General features: G+C 46.1%; 1 protein-coding gene across 9 annotated transcripts in view; it reads right to left on the bottom strand.

The window, feature by feature from the left end:
* Window positions 1-391: 391 nt before the first annotated feature.
* Window positions 392-26,158, bottom strand: part of LOC147027664 (uncharacterized) — a 161,768-nt gene continuing 136,001 nt past the window's right edge. For all 9 annotated transcript variants that reach the window (XM_085877202.1, XM_085877201.1, XM_085877198.1 and 6 more), the window contains 2 exons: window positions 4,036-4,102; window positions 392-813 (listed from right to left, as the gene is read on the bottom strand). In XM_085877202.1, the coding sequence (XP_085733328.1) occupies window positions 394-813; window positions 4,036-4,102 (487 nt within the window). In that variant the 3' untranslated portion in view covers window positions 392-393. The remainder of the gene's footprint in view (window positions 814-4,035; window positions 4,103-26,158) is intronic.

Raw genomic sequence — 26,158 nt, forward strand, 5'->3', positions numbered from 1 at the left:
CATCGATGCCAGATATGGTACCTTGGCGGGACCTCCTCTTCTTCACAGTCCAATCTCCACCGGGAACCATACAGATGCCTGTCTGGCCCCAGTTGATAATAAGGTCATCTGGTATTTTGTACTCCTTCACGACATCGCTGACACGCTTCACAAACTCGGCTTGGATGTCTGGAAAATCCTGTGGCAACTTCTTTACGTCCTTTGTTCCTTTCCTCTTGCCGAACCCCAGGCGAGTCAGTAAGGATCTGGCCCAAGCCTCGGTGATCTGCAAGGTGCCCCCATACTGGGACAGTTTGGTCTTGTCGTGCTTTAGGAGAATTCCTTCAGCAACCGCCATAACAATACTCCGGTTGATTACTCCGCCGTTGAGCTGGACTTGTTTCATCCAGTCTTTCAACATGCCGTCGTACTTTTCCCCCAAAAGCAAGGGAGAACCTCTCGGCTTTTTGGCAAGGACTTGATCGTCTTCTCTGGATTCTCTTTCTTCTTCTTCAGGTAGGCAGCCCTCAAACCTCTGACCGTGCTCTCATTTATGGGTCGCCCCAGCTGCTTTTGAAATTTCTTGACAGTACATGCCACACCAATCTCCAAAGCACTATGGGCAATCTTGGCTCGAAGCTTGTCGTCGTATGTGTTATAATCTCCCCTCTTCCTTTTTCTAGTTTTTTGGCCCATAAAAGTATCGACGGCGTCGTTGGCAGCCTGTATGGTTTCAGCTACTTCTTGCGTCTCACAGTACTGAGGGTTCAGTTGGCCAGGAGTTTTCGGAGGATTCGTAGATTTTATCCATTTCCACGATGACATCTTGTTCGGCTACGGTTTGGAAGATATGTACAGTATAGATTTGAGATTTTGATGAGAATGATTTTTGTTCAAGCTCGGTACAGTTACGTATATAGCTGACCAACATTTACTCAGATTTTGACTTCATTACATGTCACCGTTATGCACCAAGCACGTGTATAGTTCATCTTAGTGGATTAGCATCGACCAAGACAGCATGGAGTCCGACTACGACAAATACAATTTGCATTTTCCACAAATTATAATTCTCACGAAAATGGTTTGAAAGTTAAACCGTGAAAGAAAATTGCATGAATATTAAGTGCAGAATCAGGGTGAATCAGCTGAAAACGCTTGAGAGAGTCCAGAAAATAATGTTCAATAAGAAATAATTATGAGCAACACAAATGTTAATAAGTGCCCGTCATCTATTGACCAAGTAAAACGACAACTAAAATGCGACAAGCTGGAGACCATAACACCATTGTGACTAACTTTACACGTGACTCATTAGTGATCTATTCCTCCAAAAAATAGGAATGCAAATGTTCAGGGATTTGTTGTTATAACACTAACACACACATGCACACACGCACGCACGCACACACACACACACGCACACCTCTGAAATTAGGACATAGGAACTGTTATGATTGTTTTGCATTTTATTGTCACTTAAGATGTATTACGATTTGATTGTAAATTTTCAATGAGTGTATGGGGAAGAAGTTGCACGAAATAGATCTCCGAACAAGTCAAATACATTTACGCCAATGCATCACATTGTGTGAAAGAAACCTCATATCTTGAAAGAATAAATAGGTGGCTGCACAAAGGTTTTGTTTAACCGTCATTCTCCAAAATCTCAATATCTTGAACAATGTCTTACCATTTGAGAGTCGATATAGTGATGCTGACTCTCAAATGGTAAGATAAAGAGCCATTGTAATACAGGTAGTCGTCGACTTACGACCGCAATTGGTTCCGACCAATCGGTCATAAGTAGACTTTGACGTAAGTCGAACAATGTATATTTTACATACAAAAAAAATGTTTGTTTTTTTGGGGCCACTTTACGGGGCCGTAAAGTGGTCGTAAAGTCGAACAGTCGTAAGTCGATGACTACCTGTATAAGCAGATGACCTGGTGCCGTGTCTGAAATGTTCTCTTTATTAATGGATCAAAATTAGTTTAAAAAAAAACTAAGTTTGATATGTTTGTCATTTGATATCGAATAGTTTGGCATTCACAAAAGCATCAAAAAAGGTAATCAAAACAATAGTACCATACTGTCTCAAATACAATGCGAGTTTTTCAAAATTATGATCTTCAAAAATGCTGTCTTATTTTCGAAAACCAAATAAATCTTCTGCTCTTATTCTTCCCAGAAGCACGTTGCAAGTGATTCATGTGCATGTACATTGTTCGAGTGTGTTGCTTTATTACTCTGCACGCATAGCACAAATCAGAGTTGTCATCTGTGCTATGCGTGCGGAATCATAAACTGGCGGCCAGACACTCTGTCCTGTGCCACTTAATGATGAAGGAACTTAATTTCAATTAACTTTTATGTTTTGAACATGTGAATATAAATCGGAACATGAACCTGCAGTTTAGCAGTACTTTGGCTCTGAATTTGGCAAATTGTATGGAATCTCTTCCCGTTCGCGCATGCACACAGAGGACTACAGCAATTGCTTAAATCTGTCTGTCTATCTGGCAATCAAACGAAATTTAAAACCATTCCAAACAGGAAACTTACTTTATTTAGGGATGTCATAAAGGACACAACCAACAGGCATAAATAACTAATTTACCATGTTAAATAAGGTGGTGTAAAAGACACTGCAACAACAGCTCGTCATTCACACTCTAAAGTTGTGGGAACTTTGAGATTCTTCTTCTTGTTTTTCCAATAAAGTCCCATGTCCTTTTTCTCAACACTGCATGGGGTAAGGTGGTCTATGAATTCTCTCGTGTCAGTTATGGATTCAGTCCAAAAAAAAAAACAAAAAAAACACGACGAGTTAGTAAAGGTTTGTAAAAAAGTTTTGATGCAAATTTTAAACTGATGATTTTAAGAACAGTTCAGGAAACGAATATATGTGGCTGCTGCATAACATTAGATGATGTTACCTCATGTAATGTTCATCTTTGACAATGCACAAAGAATCATCATGAAACACTCACCCTCAAAGAAGAGTGTTCTGACGGATGGCACAAAAGATTTGAGCGAGTGAGAAAGAAGAAAACATTGAGAAACTTAAATTACAGTACTTTGTTTTTTGGACAATCATCTCAGAATAAAAGGGTTGTTTACTTGAAAGTGTGAAAGTTATTTACCTGAATTTTTCTTCAAATTCTTCTTCAAAAGAAAGAAAAAAAAAAGAACTTAAAACAAGCTGATAATTGATTGCCGAGAGTAGTATATGGTCATCTTTAATGCGCAGCAACATAAAAAAAAAAAAAGTGCCGTCGCACCCCAAAGTGAGGTCGTTCTATATTCGAGGCAGTCTTACACGTCTTGTAATAAGTCTAATATGGTAATTTTTAAAAAGTCAATTCATCTTGAAACAAAATAGCAAACTATACATGAAAAAAAAAATGTTGAAACTACTTGCTGTACACAAACAGACTTGCTTAGAATTCCAACTTCAAAAGCCCACAATTCAACAAAAATAAGATCAAAACAGCAACAGAATTTTGCACTCCAACTCCATAGGCTAACCATAAATCACACAAACAAGAAGAGTTCAAGAATCGGGAAACTGAACAGGGATCCAACTAATTGGTTGTTTAGTGTACGGCAACTACAAGTTTGTGTATGGAGCAACATTCACGTTGGAGAAAAACCAAAGAGAAAGTTATTTCCAGGAGCAGCAAGTATTTGGTGAAGCATTAATCAAGTGAAGTATTCAAGTAGTATTAGTAACAGATAGATTTGCCATTAACACACTCACTGCCTTTGCTTTGACTGAGTGGATGTAAACAAGAGATTACTGACAATTTCAGTAACACACAGGTTGTCGTTTGACTTCAAAATCCCAGCCTTATTCTCCTTGGAATGACAAATGCTCAACAACAGCGGTAACTTTCACACAAGGTGATAATTTTGGTCTTGAATAATTTTGTCATAGGTCAGTAACTTCTGGCTTTGTGGCGAGCTTGTTATTGCACGAAACCGACATGGGCAGCTACGCAGTGTTGGGAAGGTTAAGGTGACAATCCACTTCAGAGGATCTCTTGCTTCACCTTATCAAGGAGCATATCCATCTCGTTGTCAGAGCCCAATTCCACCATAACGATGTCATCGTAAATGCTGGAAAGCACAAATCAGAGTTTTATCATGGATATAAAAATAAAACCATTGCAAAATTCCTGCAGGTGCAGAAGTTATCAATGAATGACAATATTAAAATGAAGCACGTAAAGTCATAAAACCTCTAAAATGAATGGAATATTTCTTAAAGTAAGCTTCTTCAGGGTTGTCAAACTTAGGCCAAAAGAAAAAAATGTTGCATTGGCGTAACGGGTCACTGAAAAATAGGGTAGGTCGGTCGGGATCTTTTTTTTATTTTTTATTTTTTTTCCTAATAAATCCCTCCCAAAATCTCCCCCGGCTCGAGTACCACCCTTTTTGTCGGCGGGTTCTGTCCGAAACACTTCCGGGTTTTTGCGATCGCGATCGCAATCAACAAGATACTTGAAAACGATAGCAAAACAACAAAAATAGCAATAAAATAGGGTCGGCAAAATTTTTCGATAGCAAAAAAACAAAAAAAAACGTAGGGTCGGCGGAATTTTTAGGGTCGGGCGGGTTACGCCAATGCAACATTTTTTTTTTTGGCCTTAGCACAGGTTTCTTTGTCATTATCAATCAATGTCCTAATTCATGAAAGAGTAGAATGATGCGTCGCAACATCCTGCATTCCATGAATGAACAGTCTCTTCCATGGAACCTGTTCACTCTGAACCTATTCACTCTAAACCTCACTATACATATCACTGTTATAAATAATAAATCATAAAGGTTGTAGCACTGGTCCTTGTAGACAGTGGGCCAAGCATCCAAAATGTGTCTAGTTTTTGACTTTTGTGACCCACCCCTGGTATAGACCTGAAATTTTGCATAGATTTAGATAAAAAATCACTTAGAAAGAATTTACAACTCATCAGTGCAAAAATTTGCACATTAATTAGTTATGCTAATGAGCAAAACCAATAGCACCATCTTGTGTCCATTCTGAGATAGCTGTGTGTTACTCTATGGGAATTCTGATGTCTATGTATCCACAGGGAGACTACATGAATGTGGGTGATATGGGTCTCTCTATGGGTCTCTCACTCTCACTCTCACTCTCACTCTCAAACACACACACACACACACACACACACACACACACACACACACAGTAATTGTTAATAGTAATGCCACTAATTGTTGATCTACAGACCTCATTCATCGGCACAAAAGCTGAACATATAAGTCAGGAAGACATGCTCTGGACTGGCATATCGAAATCAAACACAGTGTATCATAATATCATCCATTAGCAAACTAATCATCAGTCATTCTTCGTTCAATCATTGATACATAAATCTATCACACACCAAAGCTGGAATTATTTACACAACACTTTTTTTCATCAATATGTATATAATATCTCCATTATACATTTTAGGCAGTGGCAAGATCATTTCAATTTCAGTTTCCACACGTGAGGAATTTGTGCGCTGATTGCTTTCAATTGGAGAGTTGGAATTCTTCACATTATTTCGTCAGCACGAAGGCGAATTGCATGAAATGTTTAGATTTACTTAATATATGTACATGTACTGATGATCAAAGTTTCTTGAAAACCAACATTTTTACCATCAATAAAAAATATATATGTATTCTACAAACATGTCTCAAAGTGTTTTGCATAGTTTTATCTGTTGCTTGCACCTATTAATGTTCCTTTTTATAGATGGACATTTTTTTATGTTTTGTCATCATTATGCGATTTTTTCCAATCATATATAAAATCTCAAAACTGGAGGAACATTCACTTAATCATCAAAACATTGTAATGTGTATTATGACTTCTGACGATGATGAGCATGAGCAATCCAATAAAAGTACTTGCATATAGATTATGGAAACATATACTTAATGCACTTCATAAAATTGCAAATTCACATCTGAGCTTTACTGCATACATATTTTTTTTTAATCTTGTTGAAATGATCTTCAACATTAAAATAGCATATTAATTTATAGGAAAACTGGAAACTTTACCAATGTTATTCTCGAGAAATATGTGTCCACTCACATTGTGTTTTAATAATTTTAAAAGTACAAGCAAAAATAGGAGCCTTTCTTTGAAATGAATTCTTTCATGTTTAACACGTTCATGTACATGAATGTAAAACACTGTGGTATCACACAGTAATCTACCGACAAAAGGAAAGTTCACCATTACCATATAGTGTAATTATTATGACGTGATAATCAGGATGAATCCAAGTATAAAACAGATAAATTAAGGAATCATTTACTTAATACACCTCATGACATGGCAAACCCACATGTGAGTTTCAATATATATGCAAACTGTCATCCTGTTGTAATAATCAATTGTTAAGAAAAACTTGAACCCATATTAATGAATCAAGCAATGATATACACTCATCACTATATTTTATTAAAAAGTTAGGATGGGAAATGAGCAAGAGTGTAGATTACTTGGAAGAGGATAAAGTGGTAATCTGTTGTTTACACCTTTTTTTTTGCAAAAGTGTAAAATTAACATGTATGTTTTTTATGAACACATTTATTTGGAGAATCATACTGAATTACACCGGCATAAATTTCCTTTTGCCATTTCAAGAAGGCACACAGATGTACACATGAAAGGAAAAAAATCATGGAACACCCATTTTAAAATAATCCAATCCAGGTATGCATATGTTAATTCATGATCCTCAGCAAGAGCAGCTGTTCTAATAATTTCACGTGGAGGGGTCATACTCGGTCACAAAGACAAAGGAAAGGGGGTGGGGGGAAAAAGAGAGGGAGGGAGTGGAAAAAAAACCCCAGGTCAATATATTAAGGTAGCCACTATTCTTGGTTCACGAAGGCAGAACAGGTCACAAATTATTTTTCTGGAAAGTCCAAATTGGTAAACATTTTTCTTTGCAATGTGCATGCAATTTGCATATGCCATGTTCATCTCTGTTTGTTTGTGAATTGAAAATCTAGAGGGGGACATGCATGAATCTTCACAAATTAATGACACAATGATTGACAGTATGAATCATATCAAATTATTCATTGCATACAGACTACAGTGGCTTGGTGATTAATATTGAGATTAGTTTTTCCCTTAAATTTACACCAATAGAAAAATATTCTAAAGGACTACTAAAAATATCATTAAAATATACCATCAGAGATGGGGAATCCCCCGCCATTGAAAAATAATTGAAATCAGATAAGCGGTTTTCCATTTATTACAAAAAACATTTTTTTCAAGATGGCCGCCCCAGTCGGCCATCTTGGATCCCGCCATGCCCGAAATCAACCGCCATTGAAAGATAATTGAAATCAGATAAGTGATTTTCCATTTATTACAAAAAACATTTTTTCAAGATGGCCGCCCGTCAGCCATCTTGTTTTCAAGATGGTCGGCCATCTTGGATCTGGCCACGCCCAAAATCAACCGCCATTGAAAAATAATTGAAATCAGATAAGCGATTTTCCATTTATTACAAAAAACATTTTTTTCAAGATGGCCACCCCAGTCGGCCATCTTGGATCCGGCCACGCCCAAAATCAATCAGGTTCTTCCTTTTCAGGTGGTACATGTGTGACTCAAATTTCAAATCGATATGGCGAAAAAAAATTTTTCAAGATGGCCACCCCAGACGGCCATCTTGGATCCGGCCACGCCCAAAATCAATAAGGTTTTTCCTTTTCAGGTGGTACATGTGTGACCCGAATTTCAAATCGATATGGCGAACAGTACGAGTTATCGCACTCACAGCTATAAATGTTGACGCCCGGACGGACGGACAGCCGGACAGACAGCCGGACAGACAGCTGGACGACCTGGGTGACAACAATATCCCCCTTCCGCCACGCGGCGGGGGATAAAAACTGGAGACACCATCTTGGTGGAGCCATGGGCTACCATGCCGCTGGCGTACAAGTCGTGACTTTGCTCATGTTTGTTGTGGGCAGGAGAAGTTCACTAAAAAATTATGCCAGCGGCACGGTATACTTTACATTGAAGTTCAATAATAATTATAGGTGTATAGCCACTGTGCATTCACATTTTTAGGTTGGCATTCCATTGCGACCGCAAACAAACCCAGTGAAGCTACACTGCTATCACAGGTTTGCCACCACATCATTGATTTAATAGAATACATAGCAACTTCAGATGGGAACAATGGTAATGTTGCGATTTATGTTTAGAATTTTAAGTTAGTCCATACTCCATACTCGTCGAGATTTCAGTTAGGATAATTGACACATGTCACGGTCAGTTTATGATGGAACTTCGAAGGATGATACTGAAACTAAGTGATAGCAGAATTTAGAGCAGAACATCCAGTCGGATTCATGACAGTAAGATTCTATAATATAGTAATCACATGGTATTGATTTTGACCATTCTGTCAAAAAATAGTTAACGGTAGTAAGGAGATTCTACCTTCCAGATCCGTCCCATTCATCATCATCATCATGATCATCACCGGGCGCGGCATCGGCGGCTATAGCAGTTGCAATCCCCACACCGAGCCTGTGCTCGCTGTGGTGTACTTGTAGCGCCTTGACAGCGACCTTACTTTCGGGGCTTCCTTCCACATTAATCCACTGAGCAGCACATTCCTGAAATTTCTTAAGTGCATGGCTCACAAAGTGGGTGTGCTGTGGTATGTTTGTGGGAAATTCCACATAAAACTATTATGAGGTATTTCGAGAAACCATCAATGATCAGAAATGAAAGTGGACATCTTGGGGAACCTGTAGAAACCGGCAATATCATACTCTCCATTTCCCTGTTTTATTAAAGATGAATTAAAGCAACAGAATATGGGTATTTTAACATTAGAAATGTTACAGTTTGATTGGTAAAAATTTTATTTTACTGTACATTTCTTATGTGACAGTTATTTTGAGTGTGGTGACTCAGAATGTGAACTTTGGTGTCTCTTTTATGTTTCGATGATGTTCTGTCGTCTCCCTATTCGGGTTTTCTGGCATCTACCCTATCTGATGAAATAATGGATTCGTACATAATGCTTCGTGTCCACTGCATCGAGAAAAATAAGGAGTCCAGTGTTGACAATGTTTCTTATGATTTTTATTCCAAATCTCCCTTAATTTCTTGGAAATATGACAGTCTAACGGCAGAAAAATGTTGATCAAAATTGTGATCAGAAAATAAAATTCGGACCGCAAGTAATCCCGTCTTGAAAACTTCCCCAATTGATGGATATAATAGGCACTTACAAGCGTGTCAGCACATTTCCATTTGCCGTCGAGTGCAGCGTTTGTCTTCGTGTCCATGTCTTTGCGAGAGCCGCAACGTATGAATCCAGCATGAGGACGCTGAGCCGAATGAGGTGACTCGCATTTGTCTGATAATTCTTCATTTTAACCAACGCTAAATTTTTTGGTGCTTCGTGAGGATCCGAGAGGTAAGAATTATGTTTTTCTTTTCATGTTTAAAGTGATTATTTTCAAAAGTTCGAAAGAAATAGATTCGATTTTAACGTTATTTTTCGCTTGCAAGTGTGGCTTTCTTTGCGACTGAACTCGTCTGTGTTTTCTTCGTAATTTATAACATCGGACTCTCTCAAAACGTGTTGTTTATTTCATCTGATTCCGTACATAACGCAGACGCCAAGCTTGAAATTTGAACGTGTATTTACAGTGTTGTATATATTCAGTGGTAACTTTAAAACCGGACGTGCTGCACGTCTAAAAATTTAGATTTAGCTATTTGAATACATGCAGATTAACATAATGGGTTGCATTTCATGTTTCCCTAAACTAATTTTTTTGCCCTTTGTGTAACAGTAGTGTACCTACTTTGTGAGCCATGCACTTGATGTTTTTCAACCCAAATGGAATTACTTTGCTGTGAGTGTTGATGACATGCATAAAACCGAACCCCGAAGAACTGCCTTCAGAATCTTCGGTAGCACGAGCATCAGATGACAGGTACGCCGCCATGACAGCTAGTGAGTTTACATCTTGCCTTAAACGAAGCGCGTGATTGTTTGATGAGCGTGATGCTGTATGTTAAAAGCGCTGTGATTGGACAATGTCTCAAAGAAAATTGTCACAATCTCGGGTTGTTTTTTCCATATTTTTAAAAAATGTGCAAGTTTTGTGCTTGACGAGTTTCAGATATGATTTCTATAATAATTTCACACAACATATTGTTGCGGTTGAGGAAATTCGCAAACCACCATTCAGGTCCCGTAGGTGAGATATCTCTGTAAGTACATGTGTAGTTAGCCCCCAAACCCGTTGTTTAGAGGGAATAAATGTCATTCATTCGGGCTGCGACCCTTTGAGATAGCCGTTTTTCTGTTCTATCTTTATTTTGAACCAACCACGTCTCAACCGCCATCACACAACAACCACCAACCGCAACTCCGCTTCACAACAACAACAACAACAACAATGCCAACAGCCACGACCTTTACCTTCACAAATCGCTCCCGCAAACATCACATCACCGCCATTTCAAACGTCGCCATGGCCATAAATCATCACAACAAACCCTCCACCACCTTCACCTCTCCTTCTGCGGCCATTCCCGCACCACTTGTGAACGCCGAGCGTCAGGCTGTCCTGGCCTCGTGCGGGACGCGCGCCGAGCCGCGGGTGCAAAGTGCGGCCTTTCCGAGGAGAAGTCGGATCAGGAATGATACATGCCCACTTCCGATCCGTCCAATCAGCAAGCGCGGGGCGGTTTGGCCCCGCCTCCAGGCGCGTCGGTGTAGAATCGATATATTCAAATTCGAGGATCAGGGGAGACTCACGCCCATTTTTCTCCGTCCAATGGGCGAGCGTGGCTGCACCCCCGAGCTCGTTCTGATCCAGAAATTTGCATATGGGTTCTCCTGCCGGCTTATAAAGCGCCGAGCGCAGGGCGAATTGGGGCAGTCAAGTCGGGTCTGGAGAAGAGTCAAGGCGAGTTTGAGAAGAGTCAAGTCGGGTCTGGAGGAGAGTCAGTCTGTCGGAGGTCGGAGTCTGTCAGGGTTCGGAGTCTGTCGGGGAGCTGCAGTGAGAGGAAACCTGGAGCCTGGAGCGCGGTCGAGGTGATTTGCTGCAGTCGGCTGAGGAGAATTGCGGAGGGGACCGGATAGCTCGGGTCCGAGGCAAGGAAGACGGCGATCAGCGACGAGCTCGCAGTGGAGTCGCTCGTCGCGGGACCCAAGCAAGCCAGCTATACTCTTTCCCCAGAGCATCAACAATTCCACCCCCCCCTTCCCCCCCCCCCCCCGCGCTGAGATAGTGCGAAAAGGGGGCCCCGTTCCCACCCCCTCCAAGCAGCGCCAACGAAACCCGCGAAGGAGCGCGGAGTCGGGGCACCGCCATGCCGCCACATTTGCGGCTCATCACAAAGACACGGGTAGGATCCACCCGGTCTCGCGGCCCACAGGCCCCGTCTGCCCCCTTGTCTTTGAGGGTGGCCCTTTTCTTTTGCTTTTGAGTAAATGTGTTGTCGGCGCCGTCTGTAAAGTAAAACTGTGTAAGTGTTGCCGTGTGCACGCGTAGTCGGTAGTAGATCTGCATTGTTGTGTTTCTTTTGTTACATCTGCTTTTGGTGCATAATTGTTGTAATTGTATATGTGTGCTCTCTGTGTGCCGCGGAATAAATGTGCATCATGTTGAACTGTTTTCCCGTTTCGCTTCGTCTTTTCTTTCATTGAATCTCCATCTTGCTTCACGTAAAGGGTTGGTAGTGGGCTTAATACGCCCGATAATCAATCGGAACCGTCGAGGCCGACGATAACACCGCTCAGTTATCCCGCTAGTACGGAACGGGTCGCTTAAGTGGCCCGTGTCCGGAGTCGACCTGCGGCGAGGTGCGATCGCCCGGTCTACCCTCCGCGTGGGTACTTAGTAGGTCGAGTTTGGCGAACAACCCTATCCCACGCGGGGAGCCAATTGGCACGATCGTGGTGAGGCCGAAAGGCTCACCCATGACTAGCTCCCGGCGTTAGTCCGAGAGGGTCACGACAGAATTGTCCGTCCGGTGGGTGACGTGCCGCAATTCGAGTTACGTGGCCGCTCGCACACCGGCAGGCGCGAATTCGCAACACTGGTGTCAGAAGTAGGATACAAACTCATCCCCCTCCTCGCGACACTGGTGTCAGAGAGCGGGAAAACGGGCTCTCCTGTCTCCAGCTAAATTCACGGGAATCGGTCCAGGGGTGAGAGGAGCGACCCCCGATTCCCTCCAAATTACGAGCGATTTAAATTAACCCCTTACGAGAAATAAGATGGAGTCTCAAGGCGAGCGGGTGCCGGGTGGATTAGGTATGTGTCGTAATAATTTAGAATCCATGGCCCGGAATGGTACCTCTTGTAATTATAATCTACCGGGGAGCTCAACCCGATTTACTGAGCACGGACTTTGCCGGCAAACTGGGTCTCATAATGGCGGCGCGATCGCCCCTCAGCGCAGCACGGAGCGAGCGGCAAATTATGGCTTGGCGAATGGCGCAACACGAGGCGAGTACTGCCAACAGCCACCGCTTCAAACCACGTGGGCGAGAATCAGGAAGATGAGGCAACTAATGGAGATGTTAACGCAAATAAATGAGGGTTATCAACTGATGAAAGAACAATTCGGGCAAACCCTAATAAAGGAGACACAAATAAAAATATAGACGAGGGAAGTAACAAAGACAAAGAAGGAAATGAAAGTATTGCCAGAGACACGGAAGATAGAGAGTGAATTGGACGGGGATAGAGACGCACACACACACACAGAGGTAGTGGGGGACGATGAGGGGGAGCTCGCAGAGCGTGTCGGGACCCAGTGCGAGCAGCGGGATGGCCTCCTCCAGGAACGAGGGGAGGGAGTATGCCCCCTTGAGGCGAGTCACGACCAGGTGGGTTCGGTCGTGCTTTGCGAGGTCGAGGGGAGGAGTGCTGTGGACAGGTGCACGGAGAGCTTGGGGGGTATAGAGGCCCCGGAGCCCCTTGTGGGGACGTGAATCCCCAGTGTGGTTGTCCCGGTGTGTGTGGTGTCGAGGTGTGTGTTCACGAGTGTGGTGAAATGCGTGCTGCAATGCACGCATAGCGCAGGTGCAAGGGCGTGTGTGAGAGCGACCGGGTGGGTGACAAATACCCCGTGTGTGGGTGAGACCCCAGGTGTGAGTGCGCCATGTGTGGACGAGACCCCAGGTGTGAGTACGCCCGCGTGTGTAGAAGCGACCCCGTGTGTGAGTGGTGTGGTGGCAAGTGTGCCGAAGGGCGTGCTCCCCAGCACGCCGTGTGTGGATGAGACACCGCGGGCGAGTGCCCCCGCGTGTGTGAGTGGTATGGTTTGTGTGAGGGAAATGGCACGAGTGAGTGAAAGGGTCCGTGTGAGAGAGACAGCGTGTGTAAGGTCGCTGTGGGTGAGGGAGATGTCGGTCGGCATGTGTGAACATGCAGCTGCGTCTCCCGGTGTGAGTGTGATGGAATGGAGAGTGAGCGTCGTGACACGGAGGTGTGTGTGGGTGGAATGGCAACGACGACGGCGACAGAGGGACAAAAGCCGAGTAGCGGCTGTAGATGTATTGGTAACTGCGCCGGGTTCACCCAGCAGCGAGCGCGAGGTCTGTGCTGTGCAACGCACGAGGCCCCCACGTGCTCGCTTGCGGGAGTGAAGGCCCGATCCGGAAACGCCAGCGGTGGATTTGCCGATCCCGCGGACGGACAAAGTTTAGGCAGGATAACAGATTTGGACCGGACGGGTTCTCCACGCGGGCGGGCGGGTGTGTTAAGCTCCAACGGGCAAAGCACATGTGTTCGCGTGGGGAACCCCTCGAGATGTGAGGCTTGTTTTTTTATGTGCCGGGTGACGTCATGGCTGCGTGTGTGGTTGGAATCCGGCAGGAGGGTGAATCCCTGCCGGATGGTACTGTCCAAGAGGGACGAGGGACGCGAACGGCTGCCATGACGTCACGCCACAGGTGCGCGGCTGTGAATTGCCGCGCTAGTGCGCAGGTTGCGAGTTACCGCGCTGGTGCTGCGCATGTGGAAAAAAAAAGAAAAAAAGCAAGCCTCGCTTTCGGGTGAACAGGATTCCTGGGAAAGGGGTGGATGATCCCCTTGGCCTGGGCACAGGATGAAACTAGCTAGGGGGAAGGGTTAGCTTAGCTAGACCGGCTCCATGGGGCAGGGGTAAGTCCTCATGGGGCCCGTGGAATGGATGAGGTAGAGGGATTGTAGTTGAGATTTAGGTTGGGGAAAATGGATGGATTATTTTTTGAGGACAGTGACAGACTGTGGATGTGTAGAGGGGACATAGATTAGCTACGTAGATTAAAAGGAACGTGCTGTAGTGTAAGGGACGACGTGCGAGTACGAGTTAGTTAGGGGAGGTAGATGGAAGGATGGCAGAGTTCAGTGGTGTGTGTGTTGAAGAGTTGATGAGTTGAGTGGAAAATGTGCTTGGTGAGTGAGTGAGGCCAGCGCGTCTGTGTGAGTGGAGCGAATGGGGAATGCATGGTGCGATGAGTGATTGGTGGGAGGAGTGACTCCCGCCCAAGGGACCCCGGGGTCAGTGTAGAGTGAGTTAGGGGGTTAGTCAAATTGACAAAATGGAGGTCGTTTTGTTGTTGGTGGGAAAGTAGGCTCGAAACCCGTTTGGAGGGGTGCAGGAGCCCTGTTGACGGGCTGGGAGCGTGGCTGCGAAAGGTGATTATCGCTGAGTGGGTACCCCGGGCACCAGGCTAGTAGGCCGTAGTAGGCCAAGGGCCCATGGGGGGCCGGGATAGCGTAGTGGGCACGGGTGCGCCCGCTTTGTGCGGGGGCCCGGGGTGCCGTTAGCCGCGTGGGCAGTGTTGTGGGCACGGGTGACCCTCGGAAAGGGGCCCGAGAAGCCAGCCTGCCACGTGTGCGCTTCAGGGGAGGTGCCATGGGGGGCACTCCCCGGTGTTTAGGGAGCTGGTAGGCTCGGAGGCAGTGTAGTGCCCGGGGGTGCCATCGTAGGGGAATCGGCAGAGGGTCATGCCTGCCAAAGGGAGCCACGCGTCCCAGCCATGAAGCCGCCTGAGGGCACGGGAAGAAAATTGGGGGGCGAGGCCCGAAATTTGGAGGATACCAACACAGGCGACGGGAATCTGGGTTGTTAGAACCAATAGTTTAAGCGAGAGGCACTTGTTGAAAGCCCCGGGGTAGTTTAAAGGTTCATGGTTAGGGTAGATTACGAGATGTACCCCTCCGCACCATCCATCCCTTCGCTCTCGTTGTGGGCCGCTGGACCCACTTTGGTTGGGTTAGATCGCTGAAGTCTGGGGAGGCCATCCTGAGGCTTCGTTGGGCATCGACACAGGATGCTAGCTCTCCCTTGTTCCCCTCCTGGAAGGGAACGTAGGGGTTGGGAGTAGGCTAGGTGACAGGATAGGTTAGCCGAACAAAGACGATAAAGGGGGTTTGGGGACGATTTATAGTGGGGAAGTAAAAATAAAAACAACAAAAAAATAAGTTGGGGCTAAATGGGGTTTGACAAATTAAGGGAGTGGGTAGATACAGTGACAGGCAAAGGCGACAGGTTGGGAGGGAGACCGTAGGGTAGGTCCGACCCCGCCTTCTGTGTGGCCAGCACCACCGCACTCCCTCCACCAGCCTCCACTGAAAGGCAAAGGCCGGCCAGCTTCATCTGCTGGCTGTGTTGCTGCAAGGCCTGTGCCGGCCCACTTCATCTGCCGGCTGTGTTTTGCTGCGAGGCCTGTACCGGCCGGATCATCTGCAGCTGTTTACTTCAAGGCTTGTGCCGGCCAGATTGTCTGCCGGCTGTGTTTGCCTGCAGCGGCCCTGTTCTGCAGGCTGTGTTTGCCTGCTGCCTTTGCCATGCCATGCCCACTGCCCCTGTTCACCAGCCCCCATTCAATTTTGCTTTGCTCCCCCCCCCCCTTGTTCATTGCCATGTGCGCCAGGATCAGAAAGCAAGAGCTTGCAAGCTGCGAGAACTGTCCTGTTGGCAGCTACAACACGGGCCTGCACCAGCAGCCCATGCAGCGTTGTTTGTTTACGTCCATCCATCCATCCATCCATCCATCCATTGTGTTCATTGCGTGTGCCACTTGAGCTGGCATGGAGACTACGTTTGTGCAGCCCATGCACCGTTGTGGTTCACTGCGTTCAGTTCAAAAGGGGAGGCCTAGGACTGCGTGTGAGCAGCCGGCCACGTTCCCTGTCACCTGCATTGTTTGAGCCAGAGACTGCATGCGAGCAGCCTGGCTCCCTGCTATCTGCTTTCTTTTTGCAGAGTCCATTGATCCTGGGCCATGGTTTAGTGTAAAATTTGTAAGTTCAGGTTAAGATGTACTGTACATATGAGTGCGCCCCCGGCATGTATGTCTTAGCGCCGGCAATTTTATTTAAGTCGTCCGTATGAGTGGGTTTGTTTAGTTAGTTACTCAGCCCTCAGGTTATTTATTTTGGGGACACGAATACCATGAATGTCGCACTCAGGGATCCGTAGGTAAAACGTACTAGGGGAGAACTACACATGATGGCACACGAGAATTTGACGACTCGGGAGGAGTCTGTAAAAAGGGGAGGCGGTAGTGTTGCGGTTGAGGAAATTCGCAAACCACCATTCAGGTCCCGTAGGTGAGATATCTCAGTAAGTACATGTGTAGTTCGCCCCCAAACCCTTTGTTTAGAGGGAATAAATGTGATTCATTCGGGCTGCGACCCTTTGAGATAGCCGTTTTTCTGTGTCAGAATGTCAGAATATGAATATGAATGTGTCAGAATGTGAAATGTGTCAGAATAACGTGTTGCATGCTTGGAACAAGATCGCTTGTAGGGTGGGTACTCTGCTGGTTTTTCCAAAAACCACATATTAGCATATTGTTACGGAAATGGCCCTTATTGGACTACTAAATATAGGATTAGCTCAGATCCCCCATTAAATGCATGTATAGTTAGGTTGTTTGGTAAAATGGACGTTATATGTGTGTCGGGAGATGTAAGAGGCTGTATTATTGTTGTGCGGTGGTGGTGGAACAAGAGCTCCCTCTTCTTCTTCCCCATCCCGGACGAGGCCCCGACCAGTCGGCTGAGAGGGTGTGGCCAAAAAGAGGAAGTAACGCGAAGGGGAGGAGTTTTGTCGGCTTCGCTGAGAGAGGCGTGCTGGTGTTTCGAAGCGAGCGGAAAAAGAAGAAACTGAGAGAAAAGGAGTTTGTCGGCTTCGGGGAGAGAGGCGAGCTCATGTGTCGAAGGAGTGAACGAAAGAGAAACGGCAGTGGGCTTTGAGAGGCTGCCTGCACGTCGAGTCTGCCTTTTTGGGCAGTGGGAGAGGCGGCCTGCACGTCGAGTCGGCGATCGACTCTTATGGGGAGGTGATTGACAGGTTCGGCCTGCGTCTGGCCGTGGAGCCTCCGTACTTACTCACCTCACGGCTCGACACGTTTGTCGATCCGCCTGCGGAGCTCGGCGCCTCGACTTGGGCCTTGTCTGGAGAACAGGCCAGGCCTGGATTTGTACGCTGGACCTTGAGAGAGATTGGCTGAGGCCCATCGTTGATCTGGCGGTCTTGTGCCGTCGACCTTACGCGGGGTCAGAGCGCGCGGAGACTGCGTGCATGAGGTCTGTGACAAAGCAGGACGAGCTCCATTTCGCCACGCGGCGCGTTCGAGCTGGAGCTCGAATCCGTGGACACCCGCCTGTTGCGAGCGACATTCATGCTTTTGACACTGTCCTCTCGTCCATGAGACATCACCAAGTACTCTGTCTTGCATGCATGCTGTCTGTCTTTATCTGCACGTGTTGTATAAGGCATATCTCGGTAGCAACCCCCTCAAAACCTGTAGTCCGTGGTTCCCGAGTTAAGAACGGGTTGAGGATTGTTAATAGAAACATTGTCGTGAATCTTGCTTGTGTTGTGTTCCTCGATGTACCCCAATAAATCGATTGATTCGGATGAAATTTGCTTCGCATTAACAAGTGGACGCGCTGAGGAATAAATCCACCCGAAGAGAAAAAAAATAAAATACAACAACTCTAGACAGACTTCGAAACCCACCACCGCTCAAATCCCTCCGTCCCCAAACCGCAACAGTTTGGTGTCAGGAGCGGGATATTTGGACCAGTGGTGCATTTCGCACCCCGGACATTGGTTACGAAAAAAAAACCGGTCCAAATTTGATTTGATGCTTGAGCGAATCGGAGGAAAAACTTGCACATTATAAAGAAAATGGAGTGGCAAAATGGCGGCGCAACTCCATCACGGTGCGACACGAAGCGGGAGTGGGCTAATAATAGCGCAACGAGCCACGCAGCATGAAGGAAACGCTCCCGCCCACCGGTTCAGGCCACGTGGACATGGTATACACCGTGGCAGACGAATCAGGATGCCGACGCAAACATTGGCAAGCTTCAGACACAATTGTCGGATGCCTTGGAGCAGTGGAGGTATGGTAATGACTGTATAGAGGAATTGCAAATTGAATTGGACGAGGCACAACGGCACGCAGACGAGGTTCATGAGGATTATGTGCACAGGAAGTCACAACAATTGGCCGATGCGCAGGAGCGAGTTCGGGGGCTGGAGGAGGACTTAGCCAACACAGCCGAGGTACTACTTGGAGAAATTATTAAAGTAGAGTGGTTTACCCATGAGTTGTCAGAACATGAGAAGAGAGAACAAAAGAATAGAGGAAGAGCAAATTGGTATCTCCCAGGATAGGAAGAGCTTGGAGGAAGCATGGAAAACAAAGCTAGAAAAGGAAAAATGTGAAAACGATTTGGAATTGAAACAACTGAAGGAAGAGGTAAGATCAGGCAATCAGATAAGAGAAAGCCTCGAACAGCAGATAAAAAGAGGAGAGAAATCTCTGGAGCAAGGAAAGAAAGAATTGTTGGAAAAGTCGACAGTTCGAAGAATTACAGGGAGAAATGAGGATAGTAGAGTGGAGTACCCATGAGTTGGAACAAGAGAAGCGCAAACTGAACGAAAGAATAGAGGAAGAGCAAATTAATAACTCCCGGAATAGAGAGAACTTGGAAGAAGAATGGAAAACAAAGCTGAAAAAGGAAAAACGGAAACACGATTTGAAATTGCAACAACTGAAGATAAAGGTAAGATCAGGCGATCAGATCAGGGAGAGCCTGGAACAAGAGATAAAAAGAGGAGAGAAAAATCTGGAGAAAAGGAAGGAAGAATTGTTGGAAAATTCTGAACAGCTTCGGGAATTAAAGTCAAGAAGAAATGTACTGGCACATGAACTGGAAATTAACAAGACATACGGTAAGAGAATGGACGGAATGAAAGAGGAAGCATGCAAAAGAGGTGCGGAAATGAGAGAGGAATTATGTGAAAAAACTTCAGAGTTACCGAAACACCAAAACAAAGAGACGGAATTACAAAACGAGCTGATGATGTGAAGAGAGGAAAGAAAGAGAAAGGAGAATGAAACATTAAGGAACCACACTGTGCAGATCGAACAGTAAGAAGCCAAAGCAAGGTTGGAGTACGCGGAGATGTTGGAAGAACAACGAATGAAGCAGGAAAGGGAAAGTAACCAATGGAAAGAAACGACGAGATTGGAGAAGGAAGAACAAGAGAGACAGTGGGATAAGAAACCAAAAGAACAAGGAATGAAGCAAGAAAGGGAGATCAACCAATTGAGGGAAACAATGAGATTGGAGAAGGAAGAACAAGAGAGACAGTGGGATAAGAAACAAAAAGAACGAATGAAATCCCGTGGCATTGATCTTGGTTCAAAAGGAAATCAGCCAATTGAAAGAAACGATGAGATTGGAGAAGGAAGAACATGAGAGACAGTGGGAGCGGAAACAAAAAGGACAAGAACAACTAAAGGAGAAAGCAAGGTTGAAGTACGCGGAGATAGTGAAAGAATGACGAATGAAACAGGAAAAGGAGATCAACCAATTGAAAAAAAACGATGAGATTGGAGAATGAAGAACATGAGAGACGGTGGGGTAGAAAACAAAAACAACATGAATTTGAAATTAACCAACTAAAGGAGAGAGCAAAGTTGGAGTCCAGAGATGGAAAAACTCCAGAAAGATAACGAACAACTAAAAAGGCTCAGAGAGGAAGAACGACTCAAATGGGAAGGAAAATGGAGCCAGGAAGTAGAACAGCACAATAATGTGGGATGTGTGATATCACCACAGGGAGTAATGTTAGTGGTGCGGAACTTGATTGACATCACTCGTCGGATGACACCACAATTAGAGCAAACCCTGGTGATTGAGACATTGAGGGAGCATACGGGGTTGATGACGAATGAAATACATTTTGAGCAGGTCCAGCATGTGGAGCTGACAGCCCCATAGGAGTGTGGCAAGTCGATGATGAGCAACCTGCTGGAGAGAAGCAACCGGACAGAGGTGACTCTAGAACGAAGCAGGTACGTTCTATATGTATGTACATGCATACATGGTGCAGACGATGAGCTTAAGGTAGGAATTGAATTTTATGTTAATGAAGAGACTCTGTCCGATGTGGTGCACATATGCGTGACCCCTGAATGTGTGTGTGGAGTGCCTGTGAACGCATGCTGTGAGACCACAGTCCAGACTACAGCACCGGTATGTGCTGCCGAGGCCGAAACGTGTGTGGGTACTCACCTGGAGGTGGAGAATGTAGCCCTGGAGTGCGAGGAAGTTGGTCAGTATGCAGGCAAGGTTGAAGGTGTGGAGTGTGAATACATAACCTTGGAATGTGTGCAGCCTGCTGTGTGGGAGTCCTGGGCATGGAATGAGTGGTGACATAGGAAATAGGTGAGAGGTGCAAGGGGAAATAGAATTGCCACCAGGAAAGAACTTGAGCCAGGGGACAGAAACAATAATGGACAGCTCTGCATGGGTTCTTGCAGAGTTGGAGGTGCTCCATCCAGGAGCAGTTTTAGATTGGATTTTAGAAATCCAATTTAGAAATTGGATTTTAATTTCTCTATCAGCCTCACAGGAACTTTGGAGTGGAGTGCAGATGAGTGGCAGGCGGCACTGGCGTGTGTCACTTGGTCTTCAAACCTTTCTGAGCACACGAGTGGTTTGGCGAGCTGAGTGGGGTTTATCTGTCTTCAGGGAGTTATGGAGAAGACGGGGAGGCCGCCTCCCTCATTGGGGTTTACCTGATTTACGTGAACCCTGGAGAAGAGGGGGAGGCCATTCCACGGATTGGGGTTTGCCTGACTTCCGCGAACCCTGGAGAAAAGGAGGGGGTGGATCACAACCCCCATTGAGGCATGACCCCTTTGAGCCGTGGCGGAAAGGCCTGTTGAGGATTGTTAATAGAAACATTGTCGTGAATCTTGCTTGTGTTGTGTTCCCCGAAGGGAGGTCATGTAATGGGAAATGAGGGATTCGTTCCCTCACTCCCCTTCCAATGAGCCAAAAGAAGCAGGCCATATGGGGATGTGAAAATCTTGATTGGAAATTGAACCGAAAGTGATTGCAAATTGAGAGATGACAGAAGGCATAAGAGTGGCACGAGTGGATTTGGGTGATTATTGAAAATGCGGTGGAGACATTACACGCAGAGCGTTAGACACACCTGAAACAAGTGGATGACAAAGGGTGGCTTGTTTGAGGAAGGATCGAAAAGCCTGGTTAGAACCATGCAGAGGTTCCATGGGACTGGTGAAGAATTTTGATGTCTCATTTAAATTGTTGGAAATGAACGATTAGGGCAGTATGGAGGAGGCCAACGGATAACGGACATAGAGATAAATTGATTGGGGTTTGATGAAAAAGTGTACCAGTAAAATTTGATGACCAAGTGGGATCTGAGGGACTGGTGTGTTTTTGTTTTCACATGAACGTGAAAGCTGTAGGATGGTGTTGTAGAGCGGGTGTGCGGCACTGTGGAATGAATGACTAAAGCGTTTGGGTGAATGTCGTGATTGTGCAGATGAGGAGAGTGAGTGCGAACAACATACCCTGTCAGTAGGAGTCTCCTAACCAGGTTGGTGTAGGTTAGGGGGACTTAGAGGATTTGACATGGATTCTGGCTGTTGTTCCATTGTGCAGGCGGACTGCGAGGGGTAGGTGCAGGCCAAGGTATGGGGATACTGGTTGGTAGTGTGACATGGTATGGGAAGTTGGTGAGTCAGAAAATAGGGCAGCAGGACTTTGGGGGTTCCTGGCAGGTGAAGGCTGTCAGAGGTGCCAGGAGAGCACCGTAGAGTTCAGTGCCAGGAGAGCACAGCAGTTTAGGTGATATGAGAGCACAGTGTAGGTGCAATGAGAGCACAGTATTGGTGCTATGAGAGCACAGTATGGGTGCTATGAGAGCACAGTATGGGTGCTATGAGAGCACAGTATTGGTGCTATGAGAGCACAGTATGGGTGCTATGAGAGCACAGTATAGGTGCTATGAGGGCACAGTATAGGTGCTATGAGGGCACAGTATGGGGGCTCGAGAGAGCCAGAAGCACGCTCAGGTGAACCCCGAGGTCGCCGAGTGTCCTCTACCCCCGATTGGAAGCACGCAAAGAGGCCTAGTAGTAGTCACACTCCCCAGCCAAAGAGTTATGCCTGGCACCACCAAATGGAAAAAGACAAATGAGGGCCTTGCCCAGGTTTAATAGAATGGAACAGTGTGCCAGGTCGGAAAAAAAATGGGTCATTAGGATCATTCTTGCCATCGTAGGGTTTGTTGCAATGTCTAGAGCTAAAAGTAAATGGTTAGGTTCGATGGACTCTCCTCTGCACCATTCATGTGTGACACCTGGTCTGAGTAGTGTTGATGAGAGAAATTGTTGGCAAGGGCCAGGCTAGGTCACCCTCTCCAAGTCACAGAGAGGCCACCAGTATGTCATGAACACACATCCATGAAGATAACAGTTGAGTAAGAAATACACGATCCTGTCTGTAAAAGAATAAAAAGAGAGAAAGAAAAAAAAAGGAGAACTTTACCAAAACAAGTCTGGCAAGGATGGTAAAGGGTACACTCCATCTCACCTAGTCTGAGGTCATCACACCCATTTGCGTCCTCAAGAACACCTCCAAACTGTATTTGCTTACTCTCGATATCACCGTGCCACCATTGCTGTGTCACCTGCTGTCCAATGCAGGCCTTGTTGCCTGCTGCTGCTTTTGAGTAGGCCATATGGGCTGAAGCACTTTTGTGGGCCATTGAGGCCAAAGTGCTTTTGTGGGCCGTTGCAGCCGAAGATGCATGCCATTCTGTGGGCTCAGTGAGCTGAAGAACCCTTTGTGAGATTAGGCCACTGGGCCGGCTGAACTCACCTGGTGAGAGACCAATAAGGCCACGAAGTGAGGAAACCCTCAGGGGTGAATGGACAATACTGCCGGGAGGGGGCATGAAGGAGCGAACACGTGAAAGAACTTTGAACTTTTGAATGTTCTGCTCCTATGCCAATATTGGTGTTAAAAGTAAAATTGAATGCCCTCCCATTCAAATGCATCTATCTATAATTCCAGCAATCTCTGTGTGTGTGTGTGTGTGTGTGTGTGTCTGTGTGTGTGTGTGTGTGTGTGTGTGTGTGTGGCCGCTGTTTCTCGACAACCTCTGGTTCGATGTAATTGAATCTTTCCAGGTTTATTGCTGGGGACCTGAGGATGTTCCTTTTCAAGGTTTGATATTAATCGGACAAGTGCTTCCCAAGTTATGGCCATTTATTTACCAAACCAATGGCAAGACACGTTGTTGCGTGGGCGTGGCCGATGGGGAAGGGAAGCACAGCCACGTTCCCCATTACGGGTTACAACGTACGGGCTTCCGGAGAGTGATGACTTCGTGTATTGTAATAATTTCTCGATTTCTTATACACATTTATCGATAAACACAATGCTCCAAGTTATGATGGTTTTCATATTAGACGGTGTATAAATTTCGGGAACATCAGAGTGCTGGTATGCTCCGAACCAGGAAGTAAATTTTTTCTCTCTCTTCTCTTCTCTTTTTGATTTTCCTTGCCACGACATTGCGAAAAGGTAAAATACGTTGGCGCTAATTGAATCATTGGGTATTAAAAATAAATTGCGAATAATATCGAACTTCCGGGTCACACACGTACGGGCACGTGAGAGCGAAGAAACGGCCTGTGTGGTTTATTTATTTATTTATTTATTTATTTATTACGGGCACGTACAAGTAATTAGAATGTTAAGTAGTGTGCATGGAGTGTGAATTTGTTTGTTAGATTGGTGACCCGAACCACAAGGATAGGGACATGCCAATCTTACTGTGACACTGATTTTTGGAGTTAAGTGCTTCCCATGTTGTGGGTTTGAGAAAATGGGAGATCTGTGCTGTACGTTAGACAGGGCCATTGTCGTGGGCTGCCCCAGATGGAGGCTTGAGAGAGCCTCGGGAGAAAGGTGGGGGTAGTGTTACGGAAATGGCCCTTATTGGACTACTGAACATAGGACAACCTCAGCTCTACCATTAAATGCATGTATAGTTAGGTTGTTTGGTAAAATGGACATTATATGTGTGTCGGGAGGTGTAAGATGCTGTATTATTGTTTGCGGTGGTGGTGGAACGAGAGCTCCCTCTTCTTCTTCCCCATCCCGGACGAGGCCCCGCCCAGTCGGCTGAGTGGATGTGGCCAAAAAGAGGAAGTGACGCGAAGTGGAGGAGTTTTGTCTGCTTCGCTGAGAGAGGCGTGCTGGTGTTTCGAAGCGAGCGGAAAAAGGAGAAACTGTGAGAGAAAAGGAGTTTGTCGGCTTTGGGGAGAGAGGCGAGCTCGTGTGTCGAAGGAGTGAACGAAAGAGAAACGGCAGTGGGCTTTGAGAGGCTGCCTGCACGTCGAGTCTGCCTTTTTGGGCAGTGGGCGAGGCGGCCTGCATGTCGAGTCGGCGATCGACTCTTATGGGGAGGTGATCGACAGGTTCAGCCTGCGTCTGGCCGCGGAGCCTCCATACTTACTCACCTCATGGCTCGACACGTTTGTCGGTCCGCCTGCGGAGCTCGGCACCTCGACTTGGGCCTTGTCTGGAGAACAGGCCAGGCCTGGATTTGTACTATGGACCTTGAGAGAGATCGGCTGAGACCCATCATTGATCTGGCGGTCTTGTGCCGTCGACCTTACGCGGGGTCAGAGCGTGTGGAGACCGCGTGCGTGAAGTCTGCGACAAAAGGAGGACGAGCTCCATTTCGCCACGCGGCGCGTTCGAGCTGGAGCTCGAATCCGTGGACATCCGCCTGGTGCGAGTGACATTCGTGCTTTTGACACTGTCCTCTCGTCCATGAGACATCACCAAGTACTCTGTCTTGCATGCATGCTGTCTGTTTTTGTCTGCACGTGTTGTATAAGGCATATCTCGGTAGCGACCCCCTCGAAACCTGTAGTCCGTGGTTCCCGAGTTAAGAACGGGTTGAGGATTGTTAATAGAAACATTGTCGTGAATCTTGCTTGTGTTGTGTTCCCCAATAAATCTGGTGGATTCAGATGAAGTTGCTGCTATGGATTAATTTGTGTCGCGTCGAGGAACGATCCGTTTGACTGGCATATAAAACCAAAATGGTTACAGACTGGCAGAAAACGCTCGGCATCTGACACAACCAGTCTGTAACCGGGGTTCTATTTCCCCAACTGGTAAGGTACAAGGATTACGTTGGTATCGCGATTGTAGACACGTGACCCGAGGCTTGTGCCGGGCCGGCCGGCGTTATAAACCCCGGAGATGGCGGTGGTGAGGGTGGCGCCAAGAGTTGGGTGAGAATCCCGCCACCCCGGATCCGTTACAATATATTGCTCTGACCATGAACCCTGTTCCATTTCCTATTCTTGGAAAAATGGCAGAAAACAACCTCACAACCCATTCCATCAAGTCAGCTACCCAATAACCTGCACCTATCCTTCATCTCCTCAGAGTAAGCTTTACCTCTTTCCTTCACCTTGCATGTGCAACTACCAACATCTACCTGCAATGACTCAGCACAATGACATTCATCCTTTCAACAATATTCTTCACTCCAGATCCTTCAAGAAGGAGATAACCATTTCAACAATCCTGATTGCCTGCCTGCACCCTCCCCTCCACCACTGTCTGCCTGCAACCGACACAAGGTAATTTGACACAGGAGGAGGCCATTTGGGCCATTATGCCTGCACTCTATAAACAGCACATTAATTCAATCCATCAGTTTAAAAACAATTTCACTTGGGGATGATTTTATCAACTTAATTTCATTTC

The sequence above is a fragment of the Eptatretus burgeri genome, chromosome 4 (assembly GCF_056783735.1).
Source record: "Eptatretus burgeri isolate ZD-2024b chromosome 4, Ebu_testis_v1, whole genome shotgun sequence".
In the NCBI taxonomy this organism is placed as follows: Eukaryota; Metazoa; Chordata; class Myxini; order Myxiniformes; family Myxinidae; genus Eptatretus; species Eptatretus burgeri.